General features: G+C 50.7%; 1 protein-coding gene across 3 annotated transcripts; it reads right to left on the bottom strand.

The window, feature by feature from the left end:
* Positions 1-1,687: 1,687 nt before the first annotated feature.
* Positions 1,688-13,942, bottom strand: STX17 (syntaxin 17). 3 transcript variants are annotated; one of them, XM_077351314.1, is made up of 8 exons: positions 13,813-13,942; positions 8,887-9,064; positions 7,471-7,536; positions 5,550-5,781; positions 4,265-4,383; positions 4,125-4,175; positions 3,692-3,778; positions 1,688-2,945 (listed from the first exon to the last, which is right to left on the bottom strand). In XM_077351314.1, exons 2-8 carry the CDS (start codon positions 9,007-9,009, stop codon positions 2,706-2,708), a joined length of 918 nt encoding a protein of 305 aa, XP_077207429.1. In that variant the 5' UTR covers positions 9,010-9,064; positions 13,813-13,942; the 3' UTR covers positions 1,688-2,705. The 3 variants fall into 3 exon arrangements, with proteins under 3 accessions (XP_077207429.1, XP_077207426.1, XP_077207428.1); XM_077351311.1 differs by lacking the exon at positions 13,813-13,942 and adding an exon at positions 12,261-12,493; XM_077351313.1 differs by lacking the exon at positions 13,813-13,942 and adding an exon at positions 12,279-12,486.
* Between the last annotated feature and the right edge of the window lie 476 nt (positions 13,943-14,418).

The raw sequence follows: 14,418 nt of genomic DNA, 5'->3' as shown, positions 1-14,418 counted from the left end.
CTAGCTGGTTGACAACAATGCTTATAACGCTTTGGTGGAAGAAGAAAACTGGCAGAGAAAATTGGTGACAAACTGAAGACGACTATCACCACGGCCTGACGTCTGCTTTCAACTTTTATTAAAACATCGGTGATATTCCTGGGCTCCCCCCCATGAGGATAACCCCCCGCCCTGCCCCACCCCAGAAACCCAACATCCAGAAATTAGATCTGGAATTCAGCCAGAACTACCTCAGCACCGCGGAATAGCCTGCGCCATTGGTTGATTTCCATTGACAGATTTTTAATGTTGCATCAATACGAAATGTTGTTTTACTGCTTTATGAATGAATTGTTATTGTACTGAATTGTTGTAAACCGCCCTGAGCCGGCCACGCCAGGAGAGGCAGTGAATACATCCCATAAATAAATAAGAGAATAAATTAATGTTGGATGCTATGCTTTATCTATGGCTTTTCAACATCCAAGTGTTCTGTAGAAGCCACACTGAGGAGCCGATGGGTCATTTTGACATTGTGCAACATTCAGCCTGGGGAATATTGTAACACCCAGCTACAGGCAGGGCGGATCCTACATAGCTTCCAAGATCCGATGAGATGGGACTTTGCAGGGCCAGCCGGGTCAGGAGGACCCTTCCCTTTCCAGAGGCTTATTTACCTCCAGGCTTACCTGTAAAAGCTCCACCTGGGCATTGCCAGACCTGATGCTTCTGTTAAAGGGACAGGATGTTGCTGATCCCCTGCCTGTGACATTTTCCAGGTGGTCCTTCGCAGAGGAAAGTGGCTGGCCCAGGCTCCCTGGCTGCCCTGCAGGAAACAGCCCCACAGAATTCCCAGTTTGCAGCCCTGCCAAAATGAGCCTCTCTCATCTGTGCGGGATGTTGTGCTGCTGCCCCCTCTTGGCCCTCACGGGGAACTGCAGACCCTTCCTGGGAGACTCCACCCCGACCCTGCAGTGGGCTAGGCCGATTCAGGTAGGCATCCATGTTGACCACCCTGACTCCCCCCCAGAAGCATTAGCCAGCTGCCTGGAAGCAGTGACAAGATGGCTCAAGCAGAGTCGTCTGAAGCTCAACCCTGCAAGACGGAGGTCCTGTGGCTGGGCAGGAAGGGCCCAGGTGAGGAATGGTGTAGAGCTCTCTATGGCTCCCTCCACCAGGGACCTGGGCGTGATTCTGGATGCTTCCCTCTCAATGGACATTCCTTCAAGCACATGGCCAGGGAGGGCTTTCAAGGTCATGAACTCAGACACAGACTAACCACCAGGAGAGGGAACATCACAGGGGCCAACCCAATGCCAGAGTGTGACTGCCCCCCCCCTGAACCGGCTCCCACCTCCGACCTGCCAGCTACCGGGTCCTGGAAGACCTTTGGAGGGAAGCTAAGCACTGGCCAGAGGCACACCAAAGCGTTCCCACAGCTGCTCCGGCATGCGAACTCACCGCCAAATGGCTCCCATGCCCACCTCCTGGCCACCCCATGATGCGCCTGACAGTGTCTGGACTGACAGCCATCAAAGGGCGCCAGTCTGCCCCTGCGCCTCCTCGCACTCAGGCCCCGTCGCCACTTCCCTTACCGTTACCAAGTTGACACATGAGTTCATGTGCCTCAGAAAGGAGCAGAGAAGCAGGGCGGGGAACGGCTCCAAGGGAAAGCAGCAGTGAACAAAATGCAGCCACAATGCTCCGCTCCAGCCAAAATAAGAAGACCCTGTTCCTTTTTATTAAACCATTTTGTAATCCTGGTCAGCCAGGGTGCTCAAAACCCTTCGGCTCTTACTCAGAAGTCCTCTGGGAAGATTAACAACTAGGCTGACCAATCAAGGGGCTTTGGCTGCCACGGAACTGCCTCTGGCCAAACTTCCCGGTATTCTCTCCGTTCTCAGTCAACGAGGGGAGGACAAAGGAGTCCAGAAAATCAAAACAGAGCATCCCATCCCTACAACCGGCATTGGGCCCGTAGAGGTCCAAAAACTCTGGTTCCGTTGAGCAAAAAAGGTGTTTGGCGACAGGCTGAGGCTTGTGAAATCTGTTTGCAAAGCAACTGTGTGATTTCTCCCCCTCCTCTGGAGGAACACTTTTAAACAGAGCCGGAGTCCAACCTGACTCTGCACTGGTTAAAAAATTGTAAAAAACAGCAGTGTTTGGAAAAAAGAGAGCGGATTGTCACTGCCAGCCTACTCAGGAGGAGGTCCATCACAGAAGCCAAGAGGGGAGCTTCCATCTGCCTCCCCCGCCCCCCGGGTCCACCTCTCCAGGGCCCCTTCCCCTGGGACCCAAATGCAGAGACCCTGGGACGTGTCAAAACCTTGCCGTGCAAAAGGCATCTTGGGACACTTGAGTTGCACGAAGCCTTTTGAATGGCCAAGGCACCCAAGCGCATCGACTTGGAAATATTGTCTTAAAATCCCTTCAGCTTGCCAAGGGGGAAAAAAGGCATTTTGTGAATGCAGTAAAAAAAACCACTTTAAAAGATATGGGGAGGGCGATTCGGCAGACCCCCCACGACCTTCCTTTACCATGACTTTAGGCTGGAACGCACAGTTCCTGGTGCTCAGAACAAAGGCGCTGGTGCCATCCGCAGGGACTGTCTTTCAGGATGATCCTTTCCGGCTCCCAAGCAGGAGAGAACTCCACGGCCCCCTTCCTGCAAGCTCACGGGGGGTTGAGCTCCATTCCAAGCGAGGGGCAGCGAGCCGGGCGGTCTCTCAGGTGTGCTGCCTGTCCCCCTGCCTGGGAAGGTCGGGGCAACTGCAGGAGATGTCCTCGATCATCTTCTGCCGCTTCCTCTGAATCAGTCTCCCGCCGGTGAACCCCAACAAGCCCCCGCCAAGCGCAGCTGCGATTCCGGCCACCTTGAACCCTGCCAGGAGTCCGATCGGGCCCCCCACGATGCCGCCAATGACCGCGCCTGCCACAGGTAGAGCAGCCAACTTGTACTTAGCAGCCTGCAAAACGGGGGGGGGGGGGCAGAGGAGAACATCTGTCTGCTCCTTCTTTTCAGAACATCTGTCTGCTCCTTCTCCCTCCCCCCCCCCCCGCACTGTTATTTTTCTACATTTCCTTGGCCTCAGTTAACTTTCCTTTATTTATTGTATTTTACTTTATGGTTGTAGAACCAACCACAAATCTAACGCCAGAACTGAAGCAAAGCGTATTAACACGCCACGTTAAATAATGCAAGATTCTACAGCAAGACTAATTTCAGCACACTACCACAGTCTGACCCACCTGAGATGCACTCTCTGTGCAGTAGCTGAGAGGTGTCCCTAGATATCACATATCTTAGAAGGTGGGGCTCCAAAAAGAAACTACGCCAGCATTTGTTGGGGCTGCACCTAGCAGATTTCCCTTCACCACCCAGCTGCACTTCATAATTGGTTTTAGAGAAGAGTGCGTTATTTAATATTATTGACCACTGAGGAAGACCCAGTAGGGTCAAAATGCATTTGGTCTGTTTACGTGCAGTTAGATCTGTATAGTCTTTTAATATAGTTTTTACTTTGTTTTTAACCTAATATTGGTGCACTTTACTAACTATTAAAATTTTATATTGTTTTATAGCTCAACTTTTGAGTTCCTGACTTTGTTAAGGTTGGGTTTCCGTTCCCTTTTTGGTTTTGCTTTCACTTCCTGAATGGCAGCTTCCCGGTCACTTTACAGGAGAGCACGGAAGATGCAGCCGAGGCCCTACCTTCCCCAGGCTTCTGGTCCCCTCCTCGACGTTCGTAGCAGCAACGCTGACGTTGTCCTCAATCCTGTCTATCTTCTCCTGCTGGGACTACATGCAAAACAACGAAAAAGTGAGGCATGAGTTCCAGAACCAGGAGTTCCAGGACGCCAACCAACGTCTCAGGGATTCTCAGGGCAGCTTTTGCTTGTTCCCTTATGGACAGTTCGTTCATAGCTTCTGATCAAGTGACTCAAAGGGCAAAACAAGAGAATTTCCCCCCAAGCCAATACAAGGGAGCTACAGCACACAAGAAATTGCTAGAAGCCAGGGGCAATGACTTCTGGGAAACATTACAGCATGAACTTGCATTACTGCTTCAACGGGATTCAGCTCTGGGTTTCCTTCCTGTACGACCTGGAAGTAAAGTTAAGAGCCGGGCTCTAGCGATACTCACATTGACTACCAGCGAGAAGTCAGTCACGAGACTGCTGAGCTCGATCAAGTCCTGCAATAGAAAGGAGAAAGGTTCCCCCGTGTCCCTTGCAAAGTCGGATTAAAGCCCCACAAAGGAACGGCTCGAAGCCGCGGAGGTACCTCTTCCAACGTTCCCCACGATTCAGCAGCATTTTGATCCTGGGGGATTTCGGGCAGCGGAGAAAACAACTGGCTAAAACTCTGAGAGGCGCCTTCCGTTTCGGGGTCGTGAAAAGTCTCTGGGCGGAGAGATTGTCAGGCTTACAAACACGCAGTGGCATTGCAACAAGGAACAACTCGGTCCTAACACAATAAGCTGCATGAATTTCTCCAGAGTAAATGCCTACTTATGCGTCAAGGGCCAGGGGTCAGCCCAAGAGCTGAAAGAGGGCACAATCCTCGGAACAAACAGCAGCTTTGTTTAAGCATCTCGTTCTGCCCGGGGACAGAGGCAGAACTCACCGCAGAAATGCTACCGGAGGTCTGTTCTCACCCGCAGGACCTGCTATTTAAACAGCTGGCAGAACGACCTTCATTCACCTTGACTCCTGTCAGAAGATTTGCAAGGGAGTTTTCAAACACTAACTAAAGAAGAGCGAGATCTTTCACGAGGCAAAGCATATTGCTCTCCCGCCAGTTTCAATGGAGGAGCCTGCAGGGTTTTTAATGTCTCTGCTTTATTTTGATGGGTTGCCGTGTTGGTCTGAAGCAGCAGAAGAAAAAAAATTAAGTCCAGGGGCACCTTGGAAGTTTTCTTCAAGGTGTGAGCTTTTGTCTGCAGAAGAGCGCATGCCCACAAAAGCTCACACCTTGACGAAAGCTTATTCCATCTTAAAAAGGCCACTGGACTTACATTTCATTTGGCCTTTTAATTGTATTTGGACTGATGTGATCAGCCCTCAGGGAAGGGCAGAATACAAATGGAAAAAGAAATCCATGGAGAGGATAGAGCAGAATTGTTCTCTCTTGCCCCGGAGGGACGGACCAGAACCAATTGGATGAAATTAATGCAAAAGAAATTCCGTCTAAACCTCTGGAAGAAGTTCCTGACAGTCAGAGCGGTTCCTCAGGGGAACAGGCTTCCTTGGGAGGTGGTGGGTTCTCCATCTTTGGAGATATTTAAGCAGAGGCTGGAGAGCCATCTGACGGAGAGGCTGCTTCTGTGAAGGTCCAAGGGGGTGGCAGGTGACAGTGGATGAGCGAGAGGGTTAGAATCATAGAGTTGGAAGGGACCTCCTGAGTTATTTAGTCCAACCCCCGTTAGGGTTGTGAGTGTCCTGCATGGTGCAGGGGGTTGGACTAGATGACCCAGGAGGTCCCTTCCAACTCTGTTATTTTATGATTCTATGATTCTCACTCAAACATACCCCCTCAAAAGCCTTGCGAGGCAGCCAGGCCTTCTTACCCCCTCCGATGGTCATGGACCTGGTCATGGGTGATTGTGCCAAGGCCTCCTCGCGTTCGTTCAGCTGCCTTTTCAGCTCTTCGGCAGACTCGGCATGGAGCCGCAGGAACTCCTGGATGGCGGAGAGGGCCTCCTCCTTCACCGGGCTGATCATCCTCTCCAGAGCCTGCAGGTCTTCCTTTCGAACCCGCAAGCAAAGTTTCTCCATCTCCCGGATGTTTGCTCGCAGTTGCTGCAAAGGTGTTTTGTTAAAAACGCGACGGTCAATGATGCAAAACCCTCGGGGTGTCAGAAGCAGCATGGCCGGCCCGGCAGGGGGAGCCTGGAGCGGAAAACCCGCGTCCCTTTCTCCGGGGGGGGGGGGAACGGGGTGAAGGAGAGTCGGCCGTTGGCCCCTTCAGAATGAATTCATAGCATTTTTATGCACAGAAGGATTTTGTAAGCTAGCTTCCCTCTAACCCTCCAACGGTGTGGCGGCTGGGGAGACCCACCCCAGACTGTGCCTGCTATTTCCAGCCCCCAGGAAAAGGATTTCTTAGAAATCTTTTAAAATTTCTTCCCTTGTTTGGGCAGGTTGACCTACCACCTCCCCAAGTGGCCATCTGATGCTAGCCAGGTGGCCTTCTTGGTCACAGCACGGAAACTTTGGAACTCTCCCTCTTCAGGTCTGTCAGCCTGTATCAGAGGCTCCTTCCTCGCATTGTGTGGCGGCCCCTGACACATTATTGGCCCTCCGGGCTGTATGTGTTTGCGTTCTTATTCAATCATTTTTATCATTTCAAATGTCCTTTTTAATTATTCACATATTGCACTGTTTTCACGCTCACTGCCGGGTGGACCCTGATGGGGTGGAGAGGCAGCCTAAAAATGTCTTCAACATATGCACAGATTTTATTCTTTTATTTGACTGGGTGATGAACTGGAGCCAACTGAATTTATACACTCAAACACCGATTATTTTGTTTTATATTAACAATGCTTGCCCAGGCTGTTTGGAGGATTTATTCACAATATTATCCCCTAACTCCCCCACCTCTCAAAAAATTCCAAGAAAACCCAATGCAATTCCACTTCCTAAATGTCCCCTACTCCAGGGATAGTCAACCTGTGGTCCTCCAGATGTCCATGGACTACAATTCCCATGAGCAAACGCTGGCAGGGGCTCATGGGAATTGTAGTCCATGGACATCTGGAGGACCACAGGTTGACTACCCCTGCCCTACTCCATGACGAATGGAACAGGAATTACACTGATGGCACGTGGGGAGAGCCCTAATTTGGCACAGCCAGACGAGGACCCAAACTTGGACCCTTGGAAACCCCAATCCAGCAGCACAGACTCAATCCCAGGAACATGTTCAAGGCCTCATAGCACCACTGGAGTCAGTCTTTCCTGGCCGGGTATTTCCCCACCAGCAGAGAAGTGGGATAACTAATGAGTACTAACATGTATTTGTCTAGGACGTTCCTTGCCTCGAGGATGTTTGTGATTATTCATCCGGGCCCTTCTTGAGAGCCCATGGGAGCCTCACGGTACAAACTGCGCACTCACATCCGTGTTTGTTGCATCACTCACGTCACAACCCAATGGAACTCCATCAGCCTTACAGAGAAACTTGCACAGGTTTTTTTTTAACAAACACAGTTTACTAATATAAACAAGATTAACTTTTGCTTTTATATTCCTAATGTTACGATGGTCAGTCCTTAGTCTGAGGAAGAGTGCTTGCACTCGAAAGCTCACGCCTTGAATAAATCTTTGCTGGTCTTAAAGGTGCCCCTGCTGGACTCTGATTTTATTGTGTCACAAGCGAAGCACCTTTGGGTTGTACGTTTCCAGGTTTCTTTTTTTCAAAAAAACATTCACGATAACCCCCAGTTAGAGTTTCTCTCTTGACTTTTACAGTCACCGCTTTCTTACCTGCACCGTGCGTCCCGCATTGATGTGCTCTTCATGCAGCCGGTCCCACAGACTGCACCTCTGGTACTGAGGGGGAAGGAAAGAATCAGCTTAGTGGATATTATGGAGCAGAAGCCAGAGAGTAGCTCTTAGCCACAAGGCAGAGGGGGGGGGATACTCTGTCTGGGGCAGGGATGCTCTGTCTTCTTGGTGCTGGGGGGCAAGAGGGGGAGGGCTTCTGGAGTTTTGGCCCCACCGGTGGACCCCCTGATGGCCCCTGGGTTTGGCCACTGTATCAGTGGGGAGTGGCTGTGGCTGTAGGGTGGAGCCTCTGCTTGGCCTGCAATCCCCAGCAGCACCTCCCGTTAGAAGGACCAGGCAGGAGGGGATGGGAAAGACCTCGGCCTGAGTCCCCAAGGTATAAGCTGCTTTTAGTGAATCAGACCCTCAGCCTGTCAAGGTCAGCATTGCCTACTCAGACCGGCAGCTGCTCACCAAGGCCCCATCCCCTCCTGCCCGGCCTTTTCAACTGGAGATGCCACTGGGGATTGAACCTGGGAGCTTCTGCAGGCCAAGAAGAGACTCTGAGCCACAACCCCTTCCCTATGACAAATGAACACACGGAGCTGCCTTCTGAGTCAGTCCCTCAGTGTCAGTCTTGTCTGCTCAGGCTGGCAGCCACTTGCCAGGGTCTCCCCATCATTTCCTGCACGGTCATGTCAAATGGAGGTGCCACTGGGGATTGAACCTGGGACCTTCTGCATGCCAGGCAGAGGCTTCACCACAGAGACATGTCCTTCCCCCACAGATGCAATTATTTAATCACCTTTACTGATGGTGCTACTACTCCCCATCCTCTTCAGAAGACATTCTCTACCATTTGTAAACTGAAAGGCTAGACAACAAATAGCACCAACGGTTAACACGCTTATACAAAACAGTCAGCCCAAATTGTCAGCGGCGTGTTGGGAAATTAATAGGGATCAGACAGGGGGCAAAATGTCAGCTGCTCCAGTGCCTTTTTAATTATTTGCTCAATCAGATTTCCCACTGCAGAAAAGGCATTTTGGCTCTACACATTCTTTTCAAGGCATGCTGAGAATGCAGCCAAGAAAAGGAAGGGGGGGGGAAGCACATTCAGGTGAGAAATGGCTCCAACTAGAATTGTCTATTCCTAGATTCATATTCAGTGCAGGTGTATCCAAACTCTTTCCTCCCACTCAGGTTGTTAGCAAATCGTATTCACCTGGCAGCTGAGCCACAACTGTTTTTATTTACTCTCACAGATTAGGCAGTGCATCTGCTCTCCTGACTGCTAAATCACACTCCACAGTCAAGACGTCAGCTAAGCCCCTTCGACTTCACTTGCATCTGGCTGCCACTGGCCTAACGTTTCATTCAACCCGGTTAACCCGCAGACTGGGCAGAGACACCGACCTTCTCAATATTTATTTGATGCTTCCGCAGCCTTTCCAGATCCGTTGGAATTGCAACTTTAATAAACTTCTGGATAGCCAGCTCAAGGCGACGCAGGTTAAGTTTTTCCTCCTCTTCCGACATCTTCGGGCTTCCCAAGTCAGGGCAAGGCTAGCAACTCTGCGCTTACCTAAAATAACTGTCAGAAATATTTAAGCTTTAACACAGTGCAGTGGCTTTCTTGTGATTTTTCTGCGTCTGGAAGAGATGCTCAGGTCCAGGACATTCGCTGTTTTTTCAAATCCTTGTCTCAGATCCATCTGCTAGACAGAGTGAAGCATACCTGCCCGGCAGGGATGGTGAACAAGGGAGAAAGCTCTTGTACCACACAGATGTATGGGATTGGGTACCCACCACTTCCAATAGTGTACTATTGAAGCCAAAGCCTTAGCAACCAACCAAAAGCCTAAAAATACACCTCACACTAGGTAACAAGTAGCAACTTTGTCCTCAATGTAGTGAAAATGAAATCAGTTAAAAGTTATGAAACATAGCTAAAAGGTTACTATCACAGGGTGAAATAAAATAAAATGGAAGATTTATGCATAGGCTACAATGAGAAGGAGAAGAAGGAGAACGAGGAGTTGGTTCTTATATGCCGCTTTTCTCTACCCGAAGGAGGCTCAAAGCGGCTTACAGTTGCCTTCCCGTTCCTCTCCCCACAACAGACACCCTGTGGGGTGGGTGAGGCTGAGAGAGCCCTGATATCACTGCCCGGTCAGAACAGTTTTATCAGTGCCGTGGCGAGCCCAAGGTCACCCAGCTGGCTGCATGTGGGGGAGCGCAGAATCGAACCTGGCTTGCCAGATTAGAAGTCCGCACTCCTAACCACGACACCAAACTGAGGATTTCGCAGCCATGCTAGAAACAAACCTTTTCCTAATAATTATGAATAAGGAAATAAACTTAGCAACTATTAAGGTGACAAGAAGAAATATTATTTTATTTTCATCAGAGCCAGAGACAATATTCTCCTTTGGAAGTTTTTAAGCAGAGGCTAGATAGTTATCTGACAGACATGCTGATTTTATTACTTCACTGGGTGGGCAGGAAGGGATGTGCCAGGGTTTGTGTATTGTGCCCCTTCCTTGCATCCCCAGGGAATTGCTGATTGCCACTGTGGGTAGGTGAATTTCCTCCAGGCCAGGCTGGATCCTGGAGATTTTTGGTGGACGGATCACTGGGGCATGAAATTGGGGTCACTGTGGGTGGGCAGGCAGTTGTGAGTTCCTGCATTGTGCAGGGGGTTGGACTAGATTACCAACCCCCTTCCAACTCTATGAATCTATGATTCAATATTGTATTCAACTTAATTTGAATAACATGCTTTAGGCTGATCCTGCATCGTGCAGGGGGTTGGACTAGATGACCTGTGTGGTCTCCTCCATGATTCTATCATCATACAAGACACAATGAATGCAATCTTCTCCTTGGTTAGTTGGGAGTCAGTCACTGGCCAACGGTTAATGAAAAGCAGGGAGCTTTACATCTGAGTAAACCTTCAAAAGATTACCCTGTTAGCTACCATAGTGCATCCAACATAATCTCAAACCTGGGACTCCCAAATTCAGGTTTGGTATTCAAGCTAGTACAGCCGTCTCCCCAGATCCCATTCACTTTTAACAGAAATATGAAGCATTAGAAGCTTGCCATGTTTTAAAATGTGCTTCAGGCGCACAGGATCTGCCTGTTTCCCCCACAGGATCATCTACTGAGAATTTAGCACAGCTATGAATGGGAAGTCTCCACCCGTTACAGCTGTTATGAAGGCTGACTCTGTAAAATGTAAATAATTATAGCTCATCTTGTACACATCCTGCATTTCCCAGCCCTTTGGCCCTTGGGGTGACAGCCTAAGTACCCTGGGAGAGCCCTGCTGGGTCAGACCAAGAGTCCTTCATTGTGTCTCACACAGCAGCTGACCAGTTCCCCTGGAGGGCCAATACCACGGCAGAGAGGCCGAGGCCTTCCCCCAATGTTGCCTCCCAGCACTGGGATTCGAAGCTGACTGCCTCTGAACATGGAGGTTCCTTTAGTATCCATAGCGATTAGTCCTGACCTCTCCCCCATGAATCTATCCCTTCTCCTCTTCAAGCTGTTTATTCCTGTGGCCATCACGGCATCCTCTGGCAGCCAATTCCACATTTAATAACTTGCTGCATAAAGAACCAGAAACACACAGAGCTGGAAGAGGCCACAAGAGGCCATCCAGTCCAGCCCCTCACCTTCTCAGGGATTTAAAAATCACCCACCCCTGACAGGCGCTCATCCAATCTCCTCCTAAAAACTTCCAATGAAGGAGACTCTCCCAAGGCTGCAGATTCCATCCTCCAACAGCCCTCTCCGTCAGAAAATGCTTCCTCATATTTAAGCGGAGGCTCCTTTCCTGTAATTTGAACCCGTTGCTCCTCGCCCTTGTCTCTCGAGCTACAGTAAACAAGCAGGCTCCCTCTTCAGCACAGCCCAACACAGCTCTCCTATCCCTCCCTGCTTCTCCAAGCGACCCAGGCCCAGTTCTCCCCGCATCTCCTCGCAAGGCACGGACCCCAACCCCTCCACCATCCCAGTTCGAACGCTCCAACTTGTCAAGATCCTTCTCGGACTGCGACTCCCACACCTGGACACTGCATCCCAAATGAATCATATCCTCTTGTCCGTCCTGAACCGACTGCCCATCACCTTAATCGGATGCCCTCAAGTTCGAGTCTTTGGGGAGAGGGAGACAAAGTCTCTGCTCTCTCCACAACATGCCCCATTTTATAAACCTCGATTGCTTCCCTCCACGTCCGCCTCTTTTCTAAACAGAAAACTTTTTTGTTCTTTGAAAGTTTGAACATCTGATGCAAGGGCATCCTAAAACAGGCGATGGGGGCTCCATTCCAGCAAACCTTCCGCTAGGCAAGAGTGGCATAACGGTGGCTCTCCGCAGGTCCATGGACTACAGTTACCACGAGTCCCTGCCAGTGTGCTGGCAGGGGCTCATGGTGACTGTAGTCCATGGACCCACAGAGTGCCACCTCTGCTGTGCACTAGATGCAGATGTACTCCGAAGCTGCTCCAGCCCTCCTCTTCCCTCCTTGACATTCCTCTTCTGGGACTTGCTGCCAGCCTGGGATCCAGGGCAGCTGCCGGCTGAGTCGGGACTTTCGACGACGGCAAAGCAGGGGTTTCTCTTTCGCAGGACACGCAGCAGCCACAGGGGAGGCGGCCAGGAGCGCAGGGAAGCAGCAGCAGCTGCAAAGCACAGCAGGCAGGGAGGGAAAGAAGGAGGGAGCCCCAGGTTCGAATCCCACCCGCCCCCGGCAGGGAAGGGCCCCTGGCCCAGTCAGACTCACCCTCTCTGCCTGGCCTACCTCGCAGGGCTGTTGCGAGGGCCCAGTGGAGGCGAGGCGGATGAATCCGGTCCCTCCTTGGACCCCCGGCCGTAGAGCCTCCCTGGCCAGAGGCAGTGTACCCCGCCCGGGCAGGAGCGGCGCGCGCAGCCCTCCCCGCTCAGCTGCAGCGCCCCAGACACGAGCCGGAAGCTGCCCGGGCGGCCTCACCATCGAGACGAGACGCCTAGAGCGGCGCCCGCCTGCAAAGGGGAGGCTGCAAAGGGGCGGCTCCGGGGGCCGACCTTGCAGGGCTGTGGGAGGAGGGTTTTCTCCCGAGAGGCGCGCGGGAGGACTCAAGCGTAGGAGAACGGAGCATTCAATACGAGGGGGTCCAAGATAATTGCGAAATTCTTCTCAATAAATGTTTATTAAAGCTTTTTTTTATAGCAAGGACAAAGATAATGTCTAACATGCACCGCAAAGAAACGAAAAGAAAGGAAAGAAGAAGACAGTAGAAATAGAGAAGAAAAAAAGCTGTTTTTTTTTAATATACTTCTATACTCTACTTTTCAGTGCCCGAAGGCGTGGCTGACAATCGCCTTCCATTCCTCTCCCCACAACAGGCTGAGAGTTCTGAGAGAACTGAGACTGGCCCCGGGTCACCCAGCTGGCTGCATGTGGAGGAGGGGGGGGGATTGAACCTGATCTCCAGATCAGAGGCCACTGCTCTTAAACACTATACCATGCTGGAGTCCCAAAGGAGCTTACAACACCTCCCCCTTCCTCTCCCAACAACAGGCACCCTGTGAGGTAGGTGGGGCTGAGAGAGCTTTAAGAGAACTGTGACTGGCCTAAGATCACCCAACTGGTATGCATCCCAATGAGATAAAGGTAAAGGTATCCCCTGTGCAAGCACCGGGTCATGTCTGACCCTTGGGGTGACGCCCTCCAGTGTTTTCATGGCAGACTCAATATGGGGTGGTTTGCCAGTGCCTTCCCCAGTCATTACTGTTTACCCCCCAGCAGCAAGCTGGGTACTCATTTTACCGACCTTGGAAGGATGGAAGGCTGAGTCAATCTTGAGCTGGCTGCTGGGATCGAACTCCCAGCCTCATGGGCAGAGTTTTCAGACTGCATGTCTGCTGCCTTACCCCTCTGTGCCACAAGAGGCTCTCCCAAGGAGATAACCACCCCCAAACTGCATCATAGAGTTCTCCTGAGCAGAACAACATTTGTCTGGATTCACTTTGTTGTGTTGGGTATCTTTTTAAGAACAAAGGAACAATTAAAGAAGAATTATTTCGCTTTCTCACTCTCTGAACTGGCTTTCCACTGTCCTGAAAGCCTTAAATATATTATTTCTCACACCTTGGCTCTTCTGGCTCTCACCTGTGTTGCTGTACCAAAACGTCAATAGATGGCACTGCAGCCTTCTTTAGCTTGGCTGAAGCAGCTTTGGTCATGCAATTTTGCACACACCAGTTAAGCAGGGGATGCACCGTCCCAGTGAGAAGAACAGCTTCACTTCCTAAACTTTGCTACATACTTGTGGTCACATTTTCTGTACAAATACCTGTAAAACGTGGGTTTGTAGGAAGAACAGCGGGTTACTTGGCAAATGAACAACTCTTTATGGGTGAGCTCAGCAATGAATACATGCCATGGCAGGTGACAACAAGACGGAGAAACTCCCCAGAAAACCCCAACTTATATACCTACTACAGACAAAAGAATCTCCCATGGCTCTTATTGGCTCTGTTGCGCTTGGCTGATTTAAAGGGATTGGCTCCTGCAGCAGGGATCTTCAAAGCGCTGTTTTCGCATCTGGTTGGATCCTGCCTTGGACTTCAGGCTCAGTTCTCAGCAGATCATAGAATCATAGAGTTGGAAGGGGCCATACAGGCCTTCTAGTCCCACCCCCTGCTCAACGCAGGATCAGCCCTAAGCATCCTAAAGCATCCAAGAAAAGTGTGCATCCAACCTTTGCTTGAAGACTGCCAGTGAGATCCACAAACACAACAATACCTAGCCCAGTTTTCTATTCTTTCCCGGGGGCGGGGATGGGTTGGTGTTCCAAACTCACTGGGGAGGGGGATGCACACTTGGAATCGGATGTGATTGATTTTTATAGGTCAGGTGACTGGTCACATATAGGAGCCAAATGCAAATCTTTTTCTTA

The sequence above is a fragment of the Paroedura picta genome, chromosome 9 (genome assembly GCF_049243985.1).
Source record: "Paroedura picta isolate Pp20150507F chromosome 9, Ppicta_v3.0, whole genome shotgun sequence".
NCBI lineage: Eukaryota > Metazoa > Chordata > Lepidosauria > Squamata > Gekkonidae > Paroedura > Paroedura picta.
Note: the sequence above shows the minus strand (reverse complement) of the source record. Positions and strands in the feature narration are given on the sequence as shown.

Bases quoted from the DNA above. Each gene is read 5' to 3' on its own strand.
- STX17 (XM_077351314.1), bottom strand. From the start codon at position 9,009: ATGTCGGAAGAGGAGGAAAAACTTAACCTGCGTCGCCTTGAGCTGGCT. The intron at 7,537-8,886 runs GTCGGTGTCTCT...CTTCCCCCTCAG, and splicing joins ATCAAATAAATATTGAGAAG to TACCAGAGGTGCAGTCTGTG. The intron at 4,384-5,549 runs GTAAGAAGGCCT...CTCTCCGCCCAG, and splicing joins GTCCATGACCATCGGAGGGG to AGACTTTTCACGACCCCGAA.